The sequence below is a fragment of the Simochromis diagramma genome, unplaced genomic scaffold, assembly GCF_900408965.1.
Source record: "Simochromis diagramma unplaced genomic scaffold, fSimDia1.1 OVJJ01000456.1, whole genome shotgun sequence".
Taxonomy (NCBI): domain Eukaryota; kingdom Metazoa; phylum Chordata; class Actinopteri; order Cichliformes; family Cichlidae; genus Simochromis; species Simochromis diagramma.
Genome location: NW_024387186.1, coordinates 85,624 through 104,446, shown reverse-complemented (window position 1 = coordinate 104,446; position 18,823 = coordinate 85,624). Strand labels below are relative to the sequence as shown.

General features: G+C 48.8%; 1 protein-coding gene across 3 annotated transcripts in view; it reads left to right on the top strand.

The window, feature by feature from the left end:
• LOC120745046 (peroxidasin) overlaps window positions 1-8,817 on the top strand; it is a 37,286-nt gene extending 28,469 nt beyond the window's left edge. For all 3 annotated transcript variants that reach the window (XM_040049656.1, XM_040049655.1, XM_040049658.1), the window contains 8 exons: window positions 464-1,470; window positions 1,670-2,166; window positions 2,251-2,385; window positions 2,475-2,683; window positions 3,848-3,959; window positions 4,496-4,628; window positions 4,904-5,017; window positions 5,711-8,817. In XM_040049656.1, the coding sequence (XP_039905590.1) occupies window positions 464-1,470; window positions 1,670-2,166; window positions 2,251-2,385; window positions 2,475-2,683; window positions 3,848-3,959; window positions 4,496-4,628; window positions 4,904-5,017; window positions 5,711-5,836 (2,333 nt within the window). In that variant the 3' untranslated portion in view covers window positions 5,837-8,817. The remainder of the gene's footprint in view (window positions 1-463; window positions 1,471-1,669; window positions 2,167-2,250; window positions 2,386-2,474; window positions 2,684-3,847; window positions 3,960-4,495; window positions 4,629-4,903; window positions 5,018-5,710) is intronic.
• The last annotated feature ends 10,006 nt before the right edge of the window (window positions 8,818-18,823 follow it).

Below are 18,823 nucleotides of genomic sequence, written 5' to 3'. Positions count from 1 at the left end.
AACGCCGGCTCCCACGTTCTCCTTTTAACTCCCCCGTAAACAAACACGCAGCAGTGATGTGTGGGAACGTTCACACAGGAAGTCTCACCTCACACACGCTTGACACTTGCTGTTATGCATAAGTGCAACGCTGCACTGCTAACACACCTGAATGTGCTGTGCTCTCATTTCAAAGCTGATGGAGGGCGCCCTGTGGCCTCTGTGGGAGGGGCTCCAGGGCCTGATCCTGTGGATTACCTGATGAATGTGAGCAGGTCTCTAACCCGCGGCGTCTCCAGGAGGCGCTGTGGGCTGAAGCTGGGAGTGATAGACTGTATATAAAAGATGGCCATATCCACCGTGACATCTTAGGCTTTGGTTTGGGAGGTGTTGGCGTTAACAGAGGGGGCGGGGCCGAGTGTAATAGCCAGGCTGCTATGATTACTCTGTGATGGATGTCTAAGCGTGTGTTTCCTTTCCGCAGCGTTTCGCTACAACGACCTGGTGTCCCCCCGCTTCCTGGACATGATCGCCAACCTGTCCGGCTGCACGGCCCACCGCCGCATCAACAACTGCTCGGACATTTGTTTCCACCAGAAGTACCGCAGCCACGACGGCACCTGCAACAACCTGCAGCACCCGATGTGGGGCGCCTCGCTCACCGCCTTCGAGCGGCTGCTGAAGTCCGTCTACGATAACGGTTTCAACCTTCCGCGAGGCGCCACCGACCGCGTCCATAACGGCTACAAGCTGCCGCTGCCGAGGCTGGTGTCCACCACCATGATCGGATCGGAGACCATCACCCCCGACGACCGCTACACGCACATGCTGATGCAGTGGGGTCAGTTCCTGGACCACGACCTGGACTCCACGGTGGTGGCTCTGAGCCAGTCCCGGTTCTCCGACGGCCAGCTGTGCGCTCAGGTGTGCACCAACGACCCGCCCTGCTTCCCCATCCAGTTCCCGCCCAACGACCAGCGGCAGCTGCGGAGCGGCGCCCGCTGCATGTTCTTCGTCCGGTCCAGCCCGGTGTGCGGCAGCGGGATGACGTCTCTGCTGATGAACAGCGTTTACCCGAGAGAGCAAATCAACCAGCTGACCTCCTACATCGACGCCTCCAACGTCTACGGCAGCTCGCGGCACGAATCGGAGGAAGTCCGCGACTTGGCGAGCCAGAGGGGTCTCCTGCGGCAGGGCATCATACAGCGGACGGGCAAGCCGCTCCTGCCGTTCGCCAGCGGGCCGCCCACCGAGTGCATGAGGGACGAGAACGAGAGTCCCATTCCGTGCTTCCTCGCCGGAGACCACCGAGCCAACGAGCAGCTGGGTTTGACCGCCATGCACACCGCGTGGTTCAGGGAGCACAACCGCATCGCTACAGAGCTGCTGAGGCTGAACCCCCACTGGGACGGGGACACCATCTACCACGAGGCTCGGAAGATCGTCGGCGCCCAGATGCAGCACATCACCTACAGCCACTGGCTGCCCAAGGTAACGGCTCCGAGCTGATGGCGCCCGCGCTGCTCAGCTAATCATCAGGTGAGCTCAGGGTTAGCATGAGTGTGACAGCCCGGGACACAGAGAGAGGGAGGGGCTCACTTCATTCAGCTGTTTAATGTAAAAGTTGCAGCCAATGAAACGCTTCTCTGATGATGTCGCAGCAGGCAGACTAACCCTCCTCTTCTCTCAGATCTTAGGCGAGGTTGGCATGAAGATGATGGGGCCGTACGGGGGCTACGACCCCAACGTGAACGCCGGCGTCTTCAACGCGTTTGCCACCGCCGCGTTCCGCTTTGGCCACACCCTCATCAACCCGATCCTGTACAGGTTAGATGAGGACTTCCAGCCGATCCCGCAGGGCCACATCTCGCTGCACCGGGCCTTCTTCTCGCCGTTCCGCATCGTGAACGAGGGCGGCATCGACCCGCTGCTTCGCGGGCTCTTCGGCGTCGCCGGTAAAATGCGTGTCACCACGCAGCTTCTGAACACCGAGCTGACGGAGCGGTTGTTCTCCATGGCCCACGCCGTGGCTCTGGACCTGGCCGCCATGAATATACAGCGAGGGAGGGACCACGGCATCCCGCCGTATAACGACTACAGGACCTTCTGTAACCTGACGTCTGCTCGGACCTTTGATGACCTGAAGAACGAGATTAAGAATCCGTCGGTCAGAGAGAAGCTGCAGAGGTGGGCGTGGCCTCAGACAGGCTCAGTGTGACTCGCCAGAGTTATGTTATGAGCTCAGCGTGTTTCTATTTTCTCGTGTTGCAGGCTGTACGGCACGCCTCTGAACATCGACCTGTTCCCCGCCCTCATGGCCGAAGATCTGGTCCCCGGCAGCAGGCTGGGCCCCACCCTCATGTGTCTCCTCACCACTCAGTTCAAACGCGTGCGTGACGGTGACAGGTAGGTTAACCTTTCAGTACCGAACTGTCGCAGAGCGTCACGTGACCGCAACAGATGAATCCTATTTCTCGCCTTCCTGCCGTGTTCAGGTTCTGGTACGAGAACCCCGGCGTGTTCACGCCTGCCCAGCTGACCCAGCTGAAGCAGGCGTCCCTCGCCCGGGTGCTGTGCGATAACGGCGACAACATCACGCGCGTACAGCGCGACGTGTTCAGGGTGGCCGAGCTGCCTCACGGCTACATCAGCTGTGACGACGTCCCTCAGATCGACCTGCGCATGTGGCAGGACTGCTGCGAAGGTAAGAGTCAGCAAACGCTCGCTTTATTCTTCAGTTTACTCGACAGCTCAGATCACGACGACCAGGATACCTTAGCAGACGTTTGTTGTTTTCAAAACACAAACATTTATTTTAAGCTTGAATAAATTAAACTCCACTGAATAAATCACTGGTTGAATATTAGCATTCGAGTGTTTCCCAGATGTGTTGAACAGCTGCAGCCCTGAGCAAGCGCAGAACAACAAATAGAACAGCCTGCAGACCCGTGAGGGCGAGAGGAGCTTTCAGGACGTTGTTTGGTTTTGGTTGTTTTTCTGATCTTCGCTGAGACAAAGTGGCTCTGTGGTCACAGAGGTCGCTGTCTCTGCTTCAACCTTTTAAAGTTTATTTTTGGCCCGTAGTGTGAATTTGTTGCACAAATCTGATCCCAGTTTTATTATTTTATACTGGTGCATGAAAACAAACCTCCATTATTAAAAAGAGGTTTTTATTGTGGTTGGAGTGATCTCAGTGTTTGATGTAAAGGTTTAGTCAGGAGTTTAATCACAGGATGGAAACATGTTTTCTTCTTTAAAGAGGAAGCAGACGCTGGTGATGAGTCTGCTCTCTGACTGCAGCCTCTTACATACTGCACATATTCACTGTATGAGGAGAGCAGAAACAATAAACAGAGAATATAACTGCGTTTGCTAACAGTGACACGTGTGTGTTCGCTTTTATGTGTCGGCACAAGAGAGGAAGTGTTGTTGTTCTCGTCTTCTACATGCAGTCTGTGAATCAACCGCAGCTGAGATTTGAGCGTTTACATAAAGACGCGGCGCTCGTAAACCTGGAAGCTGCGTCACTGTGACAGTGGAGAAGGGTTTGTCAGTTTTTTCATCCTCCAGGATGACAAAAGCGGGATCGTTAGGGGGGTCGCGGTCGTCTCCCTCACAGCTCGATAAATGGGTGAGTCGTCTGCATAGCAGAGAGTCTAAAGGAGCCGATACAGTGCAAGACGAAGCACGTCAGAGAAGATTTAAACAACTCGCGCTAAGAGATGAGGGTACCGTGTGCTCCCGTGGTTGATTCCAGCACTTCAGCCTAAAAGCACTGCAGTCAGGTCATAAACGGTCCTTCTGTTGGCCTCAGCAACTCTGTTTTCTTCTTCTACTGATTTTCAGTGTGTTGTGTTTAACCCACCAGACTGCAGAACTAAGGGCCAGTTCAACGCCCTGTCGTACCACTTCAGGGGACGCCGGTCAGCTGAGCACAGCTACAAAGAGTACAAACCTGCCAGCAGCTCCCAGGAGAACAGGTAACAACACCTGTAAACTTAAACTGCTCCAACAGCACAGACGTTGTCCAGAGGTCCAGTTCAGGGACTCTGGTTACCCGAGTCCAGCAGACAGCTAGCAGGCCACGCCCCTAATCATGCAAACCTTCAGGAAGTATCCATGGAGACCAACCAGTTTGTGTATCAGGCTGTAAACATGTTTATATGTGCTGTAAAGTTTGAACATGGCTGACTCACTGCTGCCCCCTGTGTAATCTTACAGCGTTCCCTCGGTGTCAGCGGTCCTGGAACGTGGGAAAGTCTGGCATCAGTTTTTAGGCCAGAAAATTCTTGTTTTACAGCAAAAATAAAAACACTTGTAGGCCTCAGAAACCTGCGACATACACTTACAGATGTGTGAGTCAGGTGACCTGCGATGTGGCGAGGAATGCTGTCCTGACAATACCTCGATAACAGATATTTGAGGTGTAGAATAAGTAAAACACTCATTTGTGCATCTTTGTCCTGTAAACTGTTAACTGTGAACATCTTCAGTCATTTGGTTTGTGTGTGTGCAGCTCAGTGGAGGAGACCCCGGGCAGTCTGGGAAATGTCTCTGCGACTTCCAGGAAGAGCACTGAGCCCTCCATCAACGACTTCCAGGATTTTGTCTCCGACATGCAGAAGACCATCACCAGCTTACGAAAGCAGGTGTGTCTGCATCCACAGACAGATGTTTGCAGCTGTTCTTTATCCTTTAAATCCAGATTGTGACGTTTGTGATCAAAGTGTCTGAAACTTCTAACCATCTTAAAAACGTTGCCATGTCTCGCTGCTCAGAGCACAGTTAATTCCTCAAGAAGGGGTCGGCGTGCCGAGGTCGGTGTGCTGGCTCTGCCCTCTGGTCAGCTGCAGGTGTCAGTGTGTTTGGGGAGGTGAGGTGTGTGTTCTGACTTTTAAAATGTGTTGTTCTCATGTTTCTGCAGATTAAAAGACTTGAAGCCCGTTTGAGCACCACTGACTGCACTGACAGCGAAGGCCGCGAGCGAGCGGACGGCGAGCGGTGGAAAAAGGACCCGTGCGCCACATGTGAATGCAGAGTGAGTGTAGCGGGCAGGGCTGTGGGTTAACACGTGAACACGTCCTCTGTCAGACGCCGTTTAAATGTTTCTGAGAGTCTGGAAGCGTCTCGTCTCTTCGAGCAGCTCTTGGCATCATGTTCAGTTTTCGTGTCTGACTGTGTTGCTGCTGGCGATGGCGCTCCGATGCCAGACCTTCCCACCTCCTGCAGGCCTGGCCTCCACGCCGCTGTGTTGCCATCTTTCGCTGTCCTCTTCCACACCTCTCTGCATTCAGAGGGATGTTTGCAGTAATTGAGCTTGGCAGGCAGAAGCAGACGAGGAAGACAGTCTGCGAGCAAACAGAGCAGCCTGTGGTCGTCACGCACGACGACACAGCGAGCATGACGGGCAGGTCAGTCCCAGGTCAGGTGGTCCTGGTGGCAGGAGGCGGAGCGACCGGCTGAGGGTCACATGGTGTTATTGTCACAAGCAAACAAACAGAACCCAAAATCAAACCTGGGTTTGAACGCGATCATGTCTACCTGCCCTGGTTTGCAGCCGTGTGATTGGTTGTTGATCACGTGAGCTAAATGATGTCAGTTCTTATTGAACAGTTTAAGTTTTCTTTCCCGTTTTGGCGTCTTTGGCATCTTTTCTGTCAGTTTCGCCTCAGATCTCACACGTAACGACGTCATGACTTGTCGCCCTTGTTGTGTTTTCCCGCCCCGACAGGACGCCCAGGTGACCTGCTTCGTGGAGTCCTGCCCAGCGACCGAGTGCAAACGGCCCGTCAAGCTAAAAGGCAGCTGCTGCCCGGTGTGCCTCGAGCAGCTGACGGCGCCCGCCCGCCGCCCGTAACGACCCTCAGGACCCCCGCAAACACGCCCTCTGGCGTCTGAACGTCACACGCTCGCAGTCAGACGCATGGAGAGGACATGAGACTCGTGAAATCGCGCGGCTCCACCGCCGCCAACGACCTCGACAGACCCAACAGCCTCGTCTCAGTTTTTCGTTTTCTTCGACCCGGGGAGGGATTTTATTTTGTTTCCTGTTTGTTGCACCCAGCGGCGCGAGGCTCGCTTCGAAATCCTCCGGCGACGAGCCGCTGTCACTACGTGGATTTATTTCTGACCCGCCGGATGGACGAGCGGGCGTGAGACGGGCCAGCCTCTCCTTCCTCCCTGCGCCGAGGCTCCCGAAGAGCCGCGACCAGCCGCCGTTTGCCATCCTGCTCCTCCCGCTCGACGATAAATTGCAGGACAGGGAAGTAGATGGAAAGGCGGTCGCCATTTTCTTGTCTCACACAATATTCTCAGGTTAGAGATGCCGAAAACTGGTGCTACCCCCCGATTTTATCACAGTTTAATCACTAAACCTTCAAAGTATTTTGTTGTATATGCAAAGCAGCCTATATACACTCAGTATGTCCTTAATGCTACATCACAGTTGAGACGACTGTTGTACTTATGAGTAGAGTTACTGCATCTTTAACCCGCGGTGCTTTTTTATCATGTTATTCTCTTCTTTTCCCTTTTTGTATAAATTGTTGCATATGAAGAAAATGTGAAGCCCTACAAAAATGTTTGTAATGCAAAAGAAATGTCTACTGATCTCTGCTCGTCGGTCCACTGACGACTCCCTCGCTGTGTGTGCCGGACACTCGGCCGGCTCTCGCTCCGGCGCCTTTGAAAGAAACCCTGTTTGTACCACTGTGTTCACGTGCCGCGGACTTTATTCCAGTATTTTCCTCAGTGTTTTAAAGCCAAAAGTATGATTTTATGAGTGTATGTTTGAATGTTGTCCTGGTTCAGTATTCTCACTTTGACCTGCTCATGTTCGGACCGGTGCTTCTGCAGTCGTGGGAAGATGAGCTCAGTAATTTCAATGAAACAAATATTTGACTGGATCTGAACAAGTTTTAGCACAAAGGCTTAAAGCCAAACAAACCAGCGTCTGTTTATTAAGTAGCTGAAACGATGCTTACCTGCCAGAAACACTCAGCCATAGTCGTGTGCGCTAATATCAAATATAAACAATTCGATTCTCATCAGGTGTCTAAATGAGGTTAACACAACCTGTTATCATCTATTCTGCAGACGCTAATGCAAAATGCAGAAACAACGTGATAAACCGAGTCCACTCTTAATGCTTCTGCAGGAGTCAGCGTCAGCGAGGAGCTGCCAATCAGATGCATTGATTAATTAATCATCATCATCATCACCAGCGCCTCTATAAAAGCAGGAGCTGTGTCAGTTTGCAGGTCTGGATCTTCACAGCAGTGGACGTCCTAGAAAATTCACCGTGAGGTCAGACCCAAGAGTTCCGGCTCAAACTCAGCTAGCATGTGAAAGGTTAAAGGTCACGACAAGCAGAAGAAGACAGAACAAGCGTGGGTCGTTTGGAAGCTGAACAGAGGGCAGATGTTTGTCCACCAACCTAATAGCTGGACCATGAACTCCAAAGATGCTGAAACCTCACAGTGGAGAGACTGACTGAGGCGGTCACACAGGAAACCGTCACTTCCAGTGCTCCTCCATGAATCACAGGCTGGACTCGCATACACGCCGTCTGCATGAATAATGAATTAATGTGTCGCTTATTCCAGGTCGTATTTACCTCATTTTACAGACTTTATTTTGCCCTGATATGTAAAACAGAGAAACTTTCCTTTCTCTTGATTACAGTTATAAAGCTGCACATTTAAAGGTCAGCGTGACAAACAATGAGCAGCTGAAATATAACAGAAATGGCTGCTGTCCATAACAGACTTAGTGCTCTAATAAGTAGCAGAATATTGCTGCCAGTTTGTGTATTTATGGACAGTTTGGCTAAAAGTTGTTTAGATCCAGTTTAAAAGAATAAAGTGAGAGGTGCTGGGGGGGGGGCGGGGTCACAGCCTGCGGCTCCGCTGGCGCCGACGACACCGTTGGAGGACTGCGAGCAGCTCTGCTCTGCAGCTCTCTCGGTCCAAGGACACGCTTGCATTCCTTTGTCCAGCAGCCCCCCTCCTCGCTCTCTCCCCCCCCCCCGTTGGGTGTTTATATAGGTTAAGGAATGCTCTGAGATATGGAGGATGACGCCATGTAGCCGAGCATGTGTGGCGCGGGCCTCTGACCCTCATTCCTTCATAATTGAAGCCATATGAGAGAGGAAGTGATGTTGGGGGAGGGGCGCTCAGGGTCGGGGGGGCTGTTTGTCAGACCGATTTACCGCCTTTTACACGTACTGTACTCCTCGTACTCTCCGTGCACTGACTCGCTCCGTGCGACACAATTCCCGATCTCGTCTTCCTGTTTTCCTCCGATTGTGTCGGAGCGTGTGCGGTTTCCCTTTCCTGTGTTTTCTTCTTCAGTGGTAACATCCTGCGAGCTGAGGGGCTGATCGGTGACAGTAAAGATGTCAGAGCACCCACAGTCACACTGGTAAACAGTATCACCTCATACTGGACGAACTGTGTTTACAGTGGTGTCTCCTTCTCCTGCAGCACCATGTTACTGTGTGTTCGTGTCCCCGTGTCTCGGTCACAGCTACTAGCTTTGGCTCGCGCCCCGAAGCTCTGTGAGCTCTTTGCGTTACCTGTCTGTGTGTGTGTTGATAGATGTGTGTATTTGTGAGTCCCTCTTTTTTTATTTCCCCTTGAAAAGGTTCCCAGTGTCAGTGGAGCGCACTGCCCTGCAGTACTGAACGTGTGTTACCTACACTGTCCTAACCAGTGGTCATTGTGGACAACCTAGTGCCTGTCATGACAGTTGTATTGTACCTTTGCCAAAGAATGGTTTGCACTGTAATGTATGCCTCTCAACAGTAATAATAAATAAAAAAGCCACATTTGAATTACAGTCACATGTTGGTGCCTGTTCTTTGTCAGCTCATCATTAATGAGATGACTTTTTTATTTGCTCATCACAAAATGACTTTTGTTTCACTGAACATGACTCGTCTGATTTAGTGTTCTGGTTTAAAGCAGATACTTGATCAGGTCCAAACTACAGAGCCTACAAGTTTGCATTTGACTCTGATTACTCTCAAGTTCCTGCACTTCCTGTTTGGTTTGTTAGCTGGTCTGTCAGTCATGACTGGATGGGTCCCATTACAGTTTTAGACCCATCCATCCCACTTATCCTTGGGGGGGGGGGGCTGAAACCTATCCCAGGACGAGACGATGTGTCTGCAGACATCGACTATCAGTACGGTGAGTCCACCTCCGTCCATACCTGTGAATATTTAGCCTTTTAGGAACTTTTTGAAATTCATCTTGACCACGACTCTCACGTGCAACAGGAACTCTGCAGATCTGTCCTCACATAAACTTCCTGCTGAGGTTAAACTGTCATCTGCATATAAAATGAAACCTGTCAGTAGATTTGGGGCTAACAGTAGTTAACCCTTTAGTGTAGTACCCACCTGGTCTAATCTCAGAATCATCGATGACCATCAGTTTTTCATTTGTCCTCTTCTAACTGCTGAAGTGCATTTCACTCTTTGAAATCAATCTGCTTTTGGAAACTGTGACCAGCAGACAAAACAGGAAGTCTTGGCTGAGATATCTGCTGCTACAGCAGACGCTCCAGAGCGGACCCAGCAATTCTTTGCCCCAACAGCCACATGAAAAACTGGGACTGTTGTGGAGGGTCGCACCAATAAGCTCATAAAGGGCTGAAAGTGGAGCTGAGCTGAGTTCAGTTTATTGGTGTGACTCTCCAAATGTGAACATCATTTCCTACCCAGGCTCCAGAGTCAACGGCCAATTCATGCAGCAGATGGAAGAGGACATCTCGGCCCGAACATCTGATCGTCCCTGAAAACTCGTCTGCAGGTTAAAAGGCCTCAGTCACGCAGGCCTGCATGTTTCATGCAAACATGGAAACTGCAGCAATCTGCAAACATCCTAAAACCTCACAGGAGCTGTTCTGCTCTTTGCTACCTTCAGGCTCCGGTTCAGTAAATAACCTTCTAACCTGTGCTCCACTGTGTCAGGTTAATCAGACCCATCCTTTGCTGCAGTCGCTCACCTCAGCAGGGACACCGCCTACTCTGTGTTGCTAACAGTTGCTCCACCTGTTGCTACCGTTCACCGTGTCACTGACCTTCAGTGATCGCTGGTCGCTCTGGCAGCTCTGTGGATGAGAGCAAATCAGTAACACACCTGCAAACATGAAGGCGACAAGACTGAGCATGCTGTGCCTTTAAACATTAGCATGTTAGCACACTAACTGCCAGCTTTTGCCAAGAGCAACAACAGCATCTAAACTATGTGCAGACAAGCAGAAAGCAGCTGTGAGGGATGTTTGCAAGGTGAGTAATATTAGCAGCTTCAGACTGCTGGCCACATGTGGGTTGAAGTAAATGAATTCTGCTCTGGGAGTTGTCTCGTTGAACTCTACGCCTGGTCTTCCACGCTTCTCCCCACAGACTCGGCTCTGGCAGCCAGACCGGAGTGGACAGAGCCTCTGGAAGGAAAACCGGACCGGGAAATGAGGTTTCCAGTGCTGCACAGATAAAAGAGCCTCGATCTTTGGCAGGAAAACACATTATCGCCCTGACAACAAGGGACCTGGCTCACTTGGAGATCCAAACAGGAATACACACATGGACTGTGTCTGGTTGTTTCCTTGTCTGCTGCAGAGTTTAACATGAAAGCCAAAGGTCCAGACTGAGCGATTCAGAGAGAGGTGGAAAATCTGATTATGTAAGTGTTGTGGACGGGCTAGATTAGACCAGCATGTCTCACACACACACTCAGCAAAGCAATGCAGGCCTACAAAATCTAAAGCAACCCTGAGATCTGGATCTCCATGCAGTGTGTGTCAGAGTTTGAGGCAGAGCACGGGGGCTAAACTTCAGGGTTTGGAAAGGACACGAGTCTGCAGCTGCACAGTCCTGGCTACCCGGCGAGCCGCCTGCTTCCCACTCATCACATACTGGAATTTCATTTAGGCAATTGGCCCTCAGCGATGCACCTCTCGCTCGCCAAGGTGGGGGATTCTTTCCCCTCGCTAATGGAACGTCATTCTCATTTCCAGAGCGGGGCGGATGAAAGCCAGAGAAGTGGTGTCCTGCTGAGGGAAAATGGGTTTTGCATCCCAGCACTCAAAGGACTGCGGCGATGGCTTGTGACCCCCGGCGGGTAGGAAGTGTCATGAGATGGATTCCCGCTAGCGTTTTTGGCTCTGACACATGAGGCAGAGAGTTTACAGGGCAGGTGTTTGCATAAAGCAACTGCTGAAATCACAAGAGATGCAGTTTAATGTGCTTCACCGAGTTATTAAGAATTACAGGCGCTTTATTTCATGCAGACGTAATCTTAGTCCTGCTGGAGGCACAGGGGGATCTTATTGAGAGCTCGTGGACTTGCAGCTTCCTGTGAGCGTCCTGCCAGAGTCCAGACAAGCAAACTGTAAGCAGGTCTGTGCTGATGGACTGCAGCTGAGTGTTTATCTTTTCAACAGCTTTTCAAAAGCTCCACACACTCAGCTGGGCTCTCGTCTCTCCCCTTGTTGACATGAGCGACCCGCCCATTTCCTGCCTGTATGTTCACTTTATTCTGGTTTATTACTTTTAGTCTATTGATGTCATAATGTCATTAGTTATACGACAGCTTTGTTGGAGTTTGCTTCTGCTGCCTTGAAGTAGATCAAACGTTTATTTCAGGTTTACAAAAATACATGAAAATCATCACGATACCATGTGTATGAAGTGTAATCACAAAACTGGAAAATACGTCTATAAAAGTCAAAAACCTGAAACCTGACCATGAGGTGCTGGCCTGTCACTGGAGCATGCTCAGTTAGAGACTGAGGCTACCCATAATGCACCAGTAAAAAACAAAGGAAAGCAAGCAACCAACACAATCACTCCCCACATGAATCACTCATCACATCTCTCGGCCTGTGACCTGTCCCACTTCCTGAAAACGAAACTCAAACTGGAGGATCAACGGTTTGACTCGTGGGAGGCGGTCGAGCATCCGTCACAGAGAGACGAGTACAATAATACACAGCAGGACTGCAGGAAACAGTCCAGAGCTGCTCGAGAAGATCACCATGAGTGTGAGAGTGAACAAATTTACATCAGTTATGTTTTTATGGATGTTTCTGGACCTTTTGATCACAGCTGGTCGTTTTCTGAGCCCATGTGGAATTATCAGCCAGCTCACACCTGCGAGGACGCGCTGATGTGCAGCGTAGTCTCCCTGCACACGGAGTGAACCTGGATGAAACTGGTGGTTGGGTTCAGACTCGCGCTGTGATTCTTGCCCTGAGAATTCTAGCTGCAGACGTCATGAGTGGGCGTGTGCTCCGGTCCTATCTGCCCGCCTGACTCGTCTCTGTGGTCACAACAAACTGGACACATCTTTAGGTGCTGGTTCAGAGCCAGGTGCCTTAGTGCCTTAGGAGAACAGATTATAATCACGAGCAGATGTTGGAATCTATAGGCTGCATCTGCTGTGTATTGGTTCCTGTGGGAGCCCGTCCCCTAGCCACTCACATGAGTCAGACTCTGTGCACAGGCTTTTTACAGGTTCCAGGTTTAAAACCAAGAACCCATCAGTCAGGGAGCAAATCTGCTGTGAGCCCCACAGAAAAGGTCTCATCCTTCCTGTAAATGTTCAGATGTTCTGACTTCAGTGCACAGATTATTAGTCACCTGTGCTGCAGTGCTGAATGCAGGATTGGGCAGATTTTACTAAGACTGCATGTAAAGTTCACAAGCAAGCTTCACTCTAAATGCTTGCGTGCTTATCTGCCAGCGTTAACGATGGCAATCCAGAGCGATCGTAATGGGAGACAGTGACGAGGAAATGTTTGCATGCTCAGTGGAAAAGTTGTGCTCATCAAACCTGGCAGAGAGCTTATTGGCCTCATTTGCAGTAACTGCCTCTCAGGAGGTCTCTGTGGAGCTTCAGCCTGATGTCCTCAACGTTTCTGTTTGTATCACATCTACTGTGATGTTAGCATCAGCAGCTAACTGCTAACAAAGCATCTTTTCATTCAGCATGATTACTTCCTGTTCTTTGTGTCCAGTGTGCTTTGGACTGGACTTAATTCATTCAGTGGCAGTGATACTCAGAAAACACGAGGCATGTTTGACTCATTTATTCCTTCCAGCTGCTCGATGATCTCCGACATGTTTGTGAAACTCGTGTTTTTGTCCTGAACGCTCGCCTCGAGCGCTTTAAAAAAGTGAAGCAAGCACCTCCTTATGTCAAACGGCAGCCTTCCATATTTAGACTCGTGAATCTGAGAGGATGCTCACGTTGATAAGTATGGCTGCTTTACACGCACAAAGACCTCAGTTTTATTTATAACTGGTAACAGATGGGACCACCACAAATATGCATCTTGCACAGAGGCGCCATCAGCAGCAGAAAAGGTAATCCTAACAAGCTACTGCAGATGTGTTCAGGCATCGTATCCTCAAATAAAAGTGTCGTCTTAACACTGGAAGCATCGCGCATACATGACATAATGATTCCTGTGCACTGGAGGGGATGGGATGGTAAACAATGTTATTTATGTACAGTCACAGCCGAAATAATCAGCACCCCTGAAATCTTTCCAGAAAAAGCACCATTTCTCCCAGAATATTGTTACAGTTACAAATGTTTTGGTTTACACTTTATTTCGTTTATTTGCATTTGATCAAAAAACCCCAAAAGAACAAAAGTCACATTTGAAGCGTTTCACACAGAACTCGGGCTGGACAAAATTATTGGCATCTTTTCAATATTGTTGGTGAATTGTCAACAGGTGCTGGCAATGAAGCAATCACACCTGAAGCCAGTAGTAGTGTGAGTGTGCTGCACGGAGGACAGAAAGGAGAGCAGAGAGCTGTCTGAGGACTTGAGAACAAAATATGATTTTTTTTTTTTAAACTTTTGCTCACTTTAGGTTCAGGAACATTTCATCATTTGGTGTAAAAAGATTTCCTTACAGGCAGTAAACTGCTCATTGGGCCATGATGAGAGTGACAGATTTGTCTCTGTTGCACATGCTAAAGCACACGGCAGCACTACCTGCTGCCCCGCTGGCTGGTGCTGCTCTCAGTCCCTGAACTCGGACCCACTTTCATCACATCTCCTGCAGACATGAGTGGCTCCGGATGAACTCCACCACACTGCCCCGCATGTTGAAAATAGATGCTGAAAGGGTTGAAGCCTGTGTGGCGTTGCTGCATTAGTCTGTGTGAAAGTGAAGGCTGGGTTGTTTGTTCCTCTTTCCTCCTCAGTCTCTGATTTCATTCTCAGCTTTGCTCTTTTCAGCTTCCAGCGTTTAAGTTACACAAATTAGATTTACAGCTGTAACTCGACGCCAAATAGAGTGCTACATATGACCCCCCCTCCCACCAGGGGGACTCTTTCTCCCCTTATGAAAATACCAAACTGCTTTCCCAGGTCTGTAAAGTGTGATTGCCTAAGCAGAGTGTATCCTGTGGCTGAAACGCAGACACAGATAAGAGGAGGTTTGATCGTCAGTGTTCTCCAGGTTAGATACGATTATTTCAGACGTGTGAGTGCTGGGCAGAGTAACGGTTGCTGATAGAGAGCCAAGCATGTGAGGACTGGCCGAGCGCCTCGCTGGCAGATGACCGACTGGCAGATGGGATGACTCGGTGCGTGACTGACTGATCGGCCCGCTGGTTGATTTGCCCGCATTCCTCGGTGGACGCCAGCGGGGTACAGTCTGACCCAGCGTGATAATCCTCTCCTCGCCTCCAGGACCCCCTAATCGGCCCTCCTTCAGGCATAAAATGGGCCAAGCACACACTGGAGGAATGTATGTTCACAGGCACACAAACACCGACCGTGACGCCAAAAAGAACCATCTGTCTGCATCTCTTAAAAAAGAAAGATAAATGACCTGTCTGCAGCTTTCTTCACAGAGCCTGGGAGAAAATAAAACTCTAAATCAGCAAAACCACTGAGAGACACTTGGATGCACGAGGAATCAAAACGAATGCATGTTGGTTTTCATCGATGGGAGTTCATCTGCGACTGTATCTCTGAGGCCTGTCGGCGCTGACGGGCTGATGTCAGGCGCTCAGTGAGGGGGGGGTGTCTGCAGCTCAGGGTGTTGCCCCTCGGTTGCCTACATGACAGCGTGTTAGCATACAAAGACTTGGACGTGTCTCCTGGTCCTGGTCTCAGGGTTTGAGTTCTGCACTCCTGATTGATGCGATTGAGTTTCTGTTTGGATTTCTTGGCTGTTTCAGTGCTCGCGGCTGTTTGTTCACTTGGTTTTTCTCGTCTTGTTTGAGGTTTTTCTTCATGCTTTGTGTTTCTGTGCCCAGCCGTGCTGCTCTTGGCCCTCACCTGTGTCTAGTCTTCAGTCAGTTCTCTGCATGTTCTCCATGTTTCGCCCCGTTTCTTCAGCTCTTTGTCAAAACTTCAGTTTGTTTCGCTGAAGTCGTGCCCTGTTTGTGTGTGATATTCTGTTTCCTTTGGTACTTTGTTGGTGGATATTTGTCTTTGTCTCGTCTTCACACACCTTTGTGTGACACCACGGTGGAGGCTCAAAGAGTTTGGGGTCTTTTACTAATCTGTTGAAATCGCTCTCAGAGATCTAAAAGTGAAAAAATATTCATACGCAGATGATAAGACTCTTTTTTTTTTTTGTTTTTACTTTCTTAAAGATTTGACACCATGACAGCCTCCGCTGTGGTGTACACACAGCAGACCTCAAACGTAAGGACCAGGGTGTGGATCCATCTCTCCGTCAGACCTGTTCCTCGGATCTTCAGTCCAGTTCTTGTGTCATTTTCATACATCAGCCTTTGCTCCTGTTTCCCTTCATTAAGATTGACTTGCTGACAGCCGTCCTTCACTGAGAGAGTTTCTGATGAAGCTAGGGTTAGGGGTCAGGGGTTAGGGTTCACTAACCCAGGCTTCAGTGAACAGAAGATGATCGGCTGAAGGTCCAGATCATCTCTCAGGGTCTCCGTCAGGTTTCTGCTGGATCTTTTGCTCTTTTCTAAAGAACGTACTTTCAGATTCATCAGCTGTAGATAATTGTTCTCAGGCCTTTTCTCCACAAGTTTTCAGTTCTTCAGGAATCACCTTGTTGGTGCAAAAAATATCCCTTTATGCTGTTTCACTGTGTTATCTTTGGGATTTTTTAAAAATGCGACTAAAGAACGGTGAATAAATGTGTTTGTGTGACAGGCTGCTGATGACAAAGAGGCCAAAGATGCAGCTCTTTGCTAAGCTGTGACGACACAACACTGGAATGATTCATAGCTCAAAAACACTCCTCTGAAAACGTTCAGATACAAGTGAACAACATCTGGAAATGAGTGAAAAACAGCCAATGTCCAAAAAAACCTTTGAAAGACTTCAAAAATCGCATTTTTGTTTACAGCACAGTCGCCCCCTGCTGGACATGAGAGAAAAATACAGGTTTAAGGTACTTTGGCACTGGCTTCACTTTTGTAATCCGTGTAAGAAATGTTGCACGTCTCCAAATTTAACTTCTAATCAACCAGCAAAGGAACTCAAAGTGTTATTAGCTGTGATTTGTCTCATTTAACCAGGTGTAGATTTGCTAACTAGGACCAGTGCAGCTCCAGTTAAAGCTCACAGATAACCAAATGAGCCCCCACGATGCGTCAGTGACGACTCCTGGGAGAATCACTCAGCTGTAAGAGAGAAACCAGTGCTTTCGTTATCAGGTACCAGATGTTCTGACATTCCTCATGAAAAGGCCGCACAGGAGAGACCTCTCTGAGGCCCTGAGGTATCTATCTATCTCAGCTCATCCATAATAACTGAAAAACATAAAACAAGTCATCTGGAATGAGCCCGGGGCTGATATGCTCTCTCAGTCAACACGCTAACGTTTTACAAGCTGCCATTTCTGTGACGAGAGGTGGATGCTCATAAATCAGCTGATGCTGTGACTCCTGACCGCAGAGACCGCTGCCGTTCCCTGCGTAGACGCTCCTCACATCCATGAAACTGCCAACAAAGCTAGGCATGCAGTAATGGTCCTATCCTGCCCCCTGGTGGTCGTATGTATGCATGCATGTAAGCGGACAGCCCGCAGTGGCTGCAGCTGCGTTTTTCTACAGTGCATGTGTCTGCTTGTTAGAAGCAAAGCAGTGGAAAAAGAAAAAGGAGCCGTCAATTCTACATGTGCTCCAGTCATGTATTTCTCTGCAATTACAGACTCTGTGTAAACATCTTGGTATCAAAGTAAAGCGAACGCTTGTGAGATTTCTTTAGAGGTGTAAATATTACAGCAGAAGTTACTGTGTCAAAGTTACCAAGGCTGGAGCAAAAAGAAGTAAGAATATTTTTTTATCACCTAATTTGTTTGTATTATATTGGTTATAAACTCTTTGAAAATATGCACAGTGGACAATAAACTCCAGGAAACCACATATGAGCATCATCTGTGCAAACACAGAAATTACACAGTGGGTTTAATGAGGACACAGGCCGGTGTTTGGCACATTGTGACACATCTGTGAGTAGAAATTTCTGTTGAACAGCAGAAATGATTGAACTTTATTTACAGGCCTAAAAAATGTTTGTTGTTTGAATATTTTTTGAAGAATTACCAACACTCTCAGTATGATGGGATGGTTGACGTTGTGCCCCAGAGTTGATTAAATAGGCTGAACTTCGGCTTCTATTGGCTGATTTGCATGGCTGACAGTAGAATCACAGTAACGTCACTACATTTACATCAGTCCCACAAGTCAAAAGTTGCAAGGTGAGAAAAACGTGCTGTAAAATTTACAACAATTTACGACTCTCTAACTGGGCTGGAAATGGCGATTTGATGTGAACGGCTCTGTGTTGGTGTCCAAGGTGGAGGCTTCACAGAAGGGTCGTAGCAGTTTTGTGGAATCGCTTCATGTTGTAGTTTATCGAACGTGAAACGTCTGCGGTTCGGAGCGTAATGAGAGCGTCGTCTGATTTGTGACGTTCGCTCCAGTAAATCTGAGCTTCGGTTGTTTTTTGTTTCCATACAGTTGGTGAAATGATGCTCTTTTAATTGTTTGTTATTTTACCTGTTTGATGATCGTAGAAATATTTTTATGAGCTTTTATTTGAGATTCAGGGTTTTTGTGGCTCCCACACGGCTGTATTCACATAACAGGTCACACAGACGCAGTCACCTTTGTCTGGATCGAACAAACAAAGCCTGGATGTAGTTATGTGACCGTGTAAGGATTGAGAAGCTATGGGTAAAACTTTAACAGTAATAATTCAACAGTGTTACTAGTGCACATTTGCCTGTACTGTAGTAATGTGTTCACAGTTCATGCTGATGCAGCAGCTTCCAGCAGAGCGCTGCCATTGTTCAAGCGTGGACTGATCTTGTTGTTATAGAGGTTTCTGGAGCAGTGACTGACACAGTTTGGAGTTTCAGTTTTAGGTCAGCCAGCGTTTGATAGAGTGCTTTATGTCTGAGGTACAGCTGTTCAAACACACAGTCTAACACTTTGTGATACTTTTTAAAGGTTTTACACATTTTTCTGGTCAGTACGGCAGCTTTGTCCTCAGTGTTTTTTATCTCTATGGAAACTTTGCAGAGGAACTACAAACGCCAGCACAGAGTTTGATTGAAACTAATTTAGTGTATTAGAGACACAGTTTCCTGCTCCAGTGATCATAATTTCTCCATTAATGACAGTTTCATGTGTCATTTCCTGTCCTGAGGCCTTTACGTGGCACAAACAATGACATGTGAGGTACAACATGAACTCACACATCAGTGCTCAATAAAATGTTTTATGTGTGCTTCCAAAAGTCTGACCTGCGCAGAGGTCCCTGTCCTCCACAGCAGGCTGCAGGAGCATGAAACAGCTGGATTATTGAGCACACTATCTGTGCTCGTG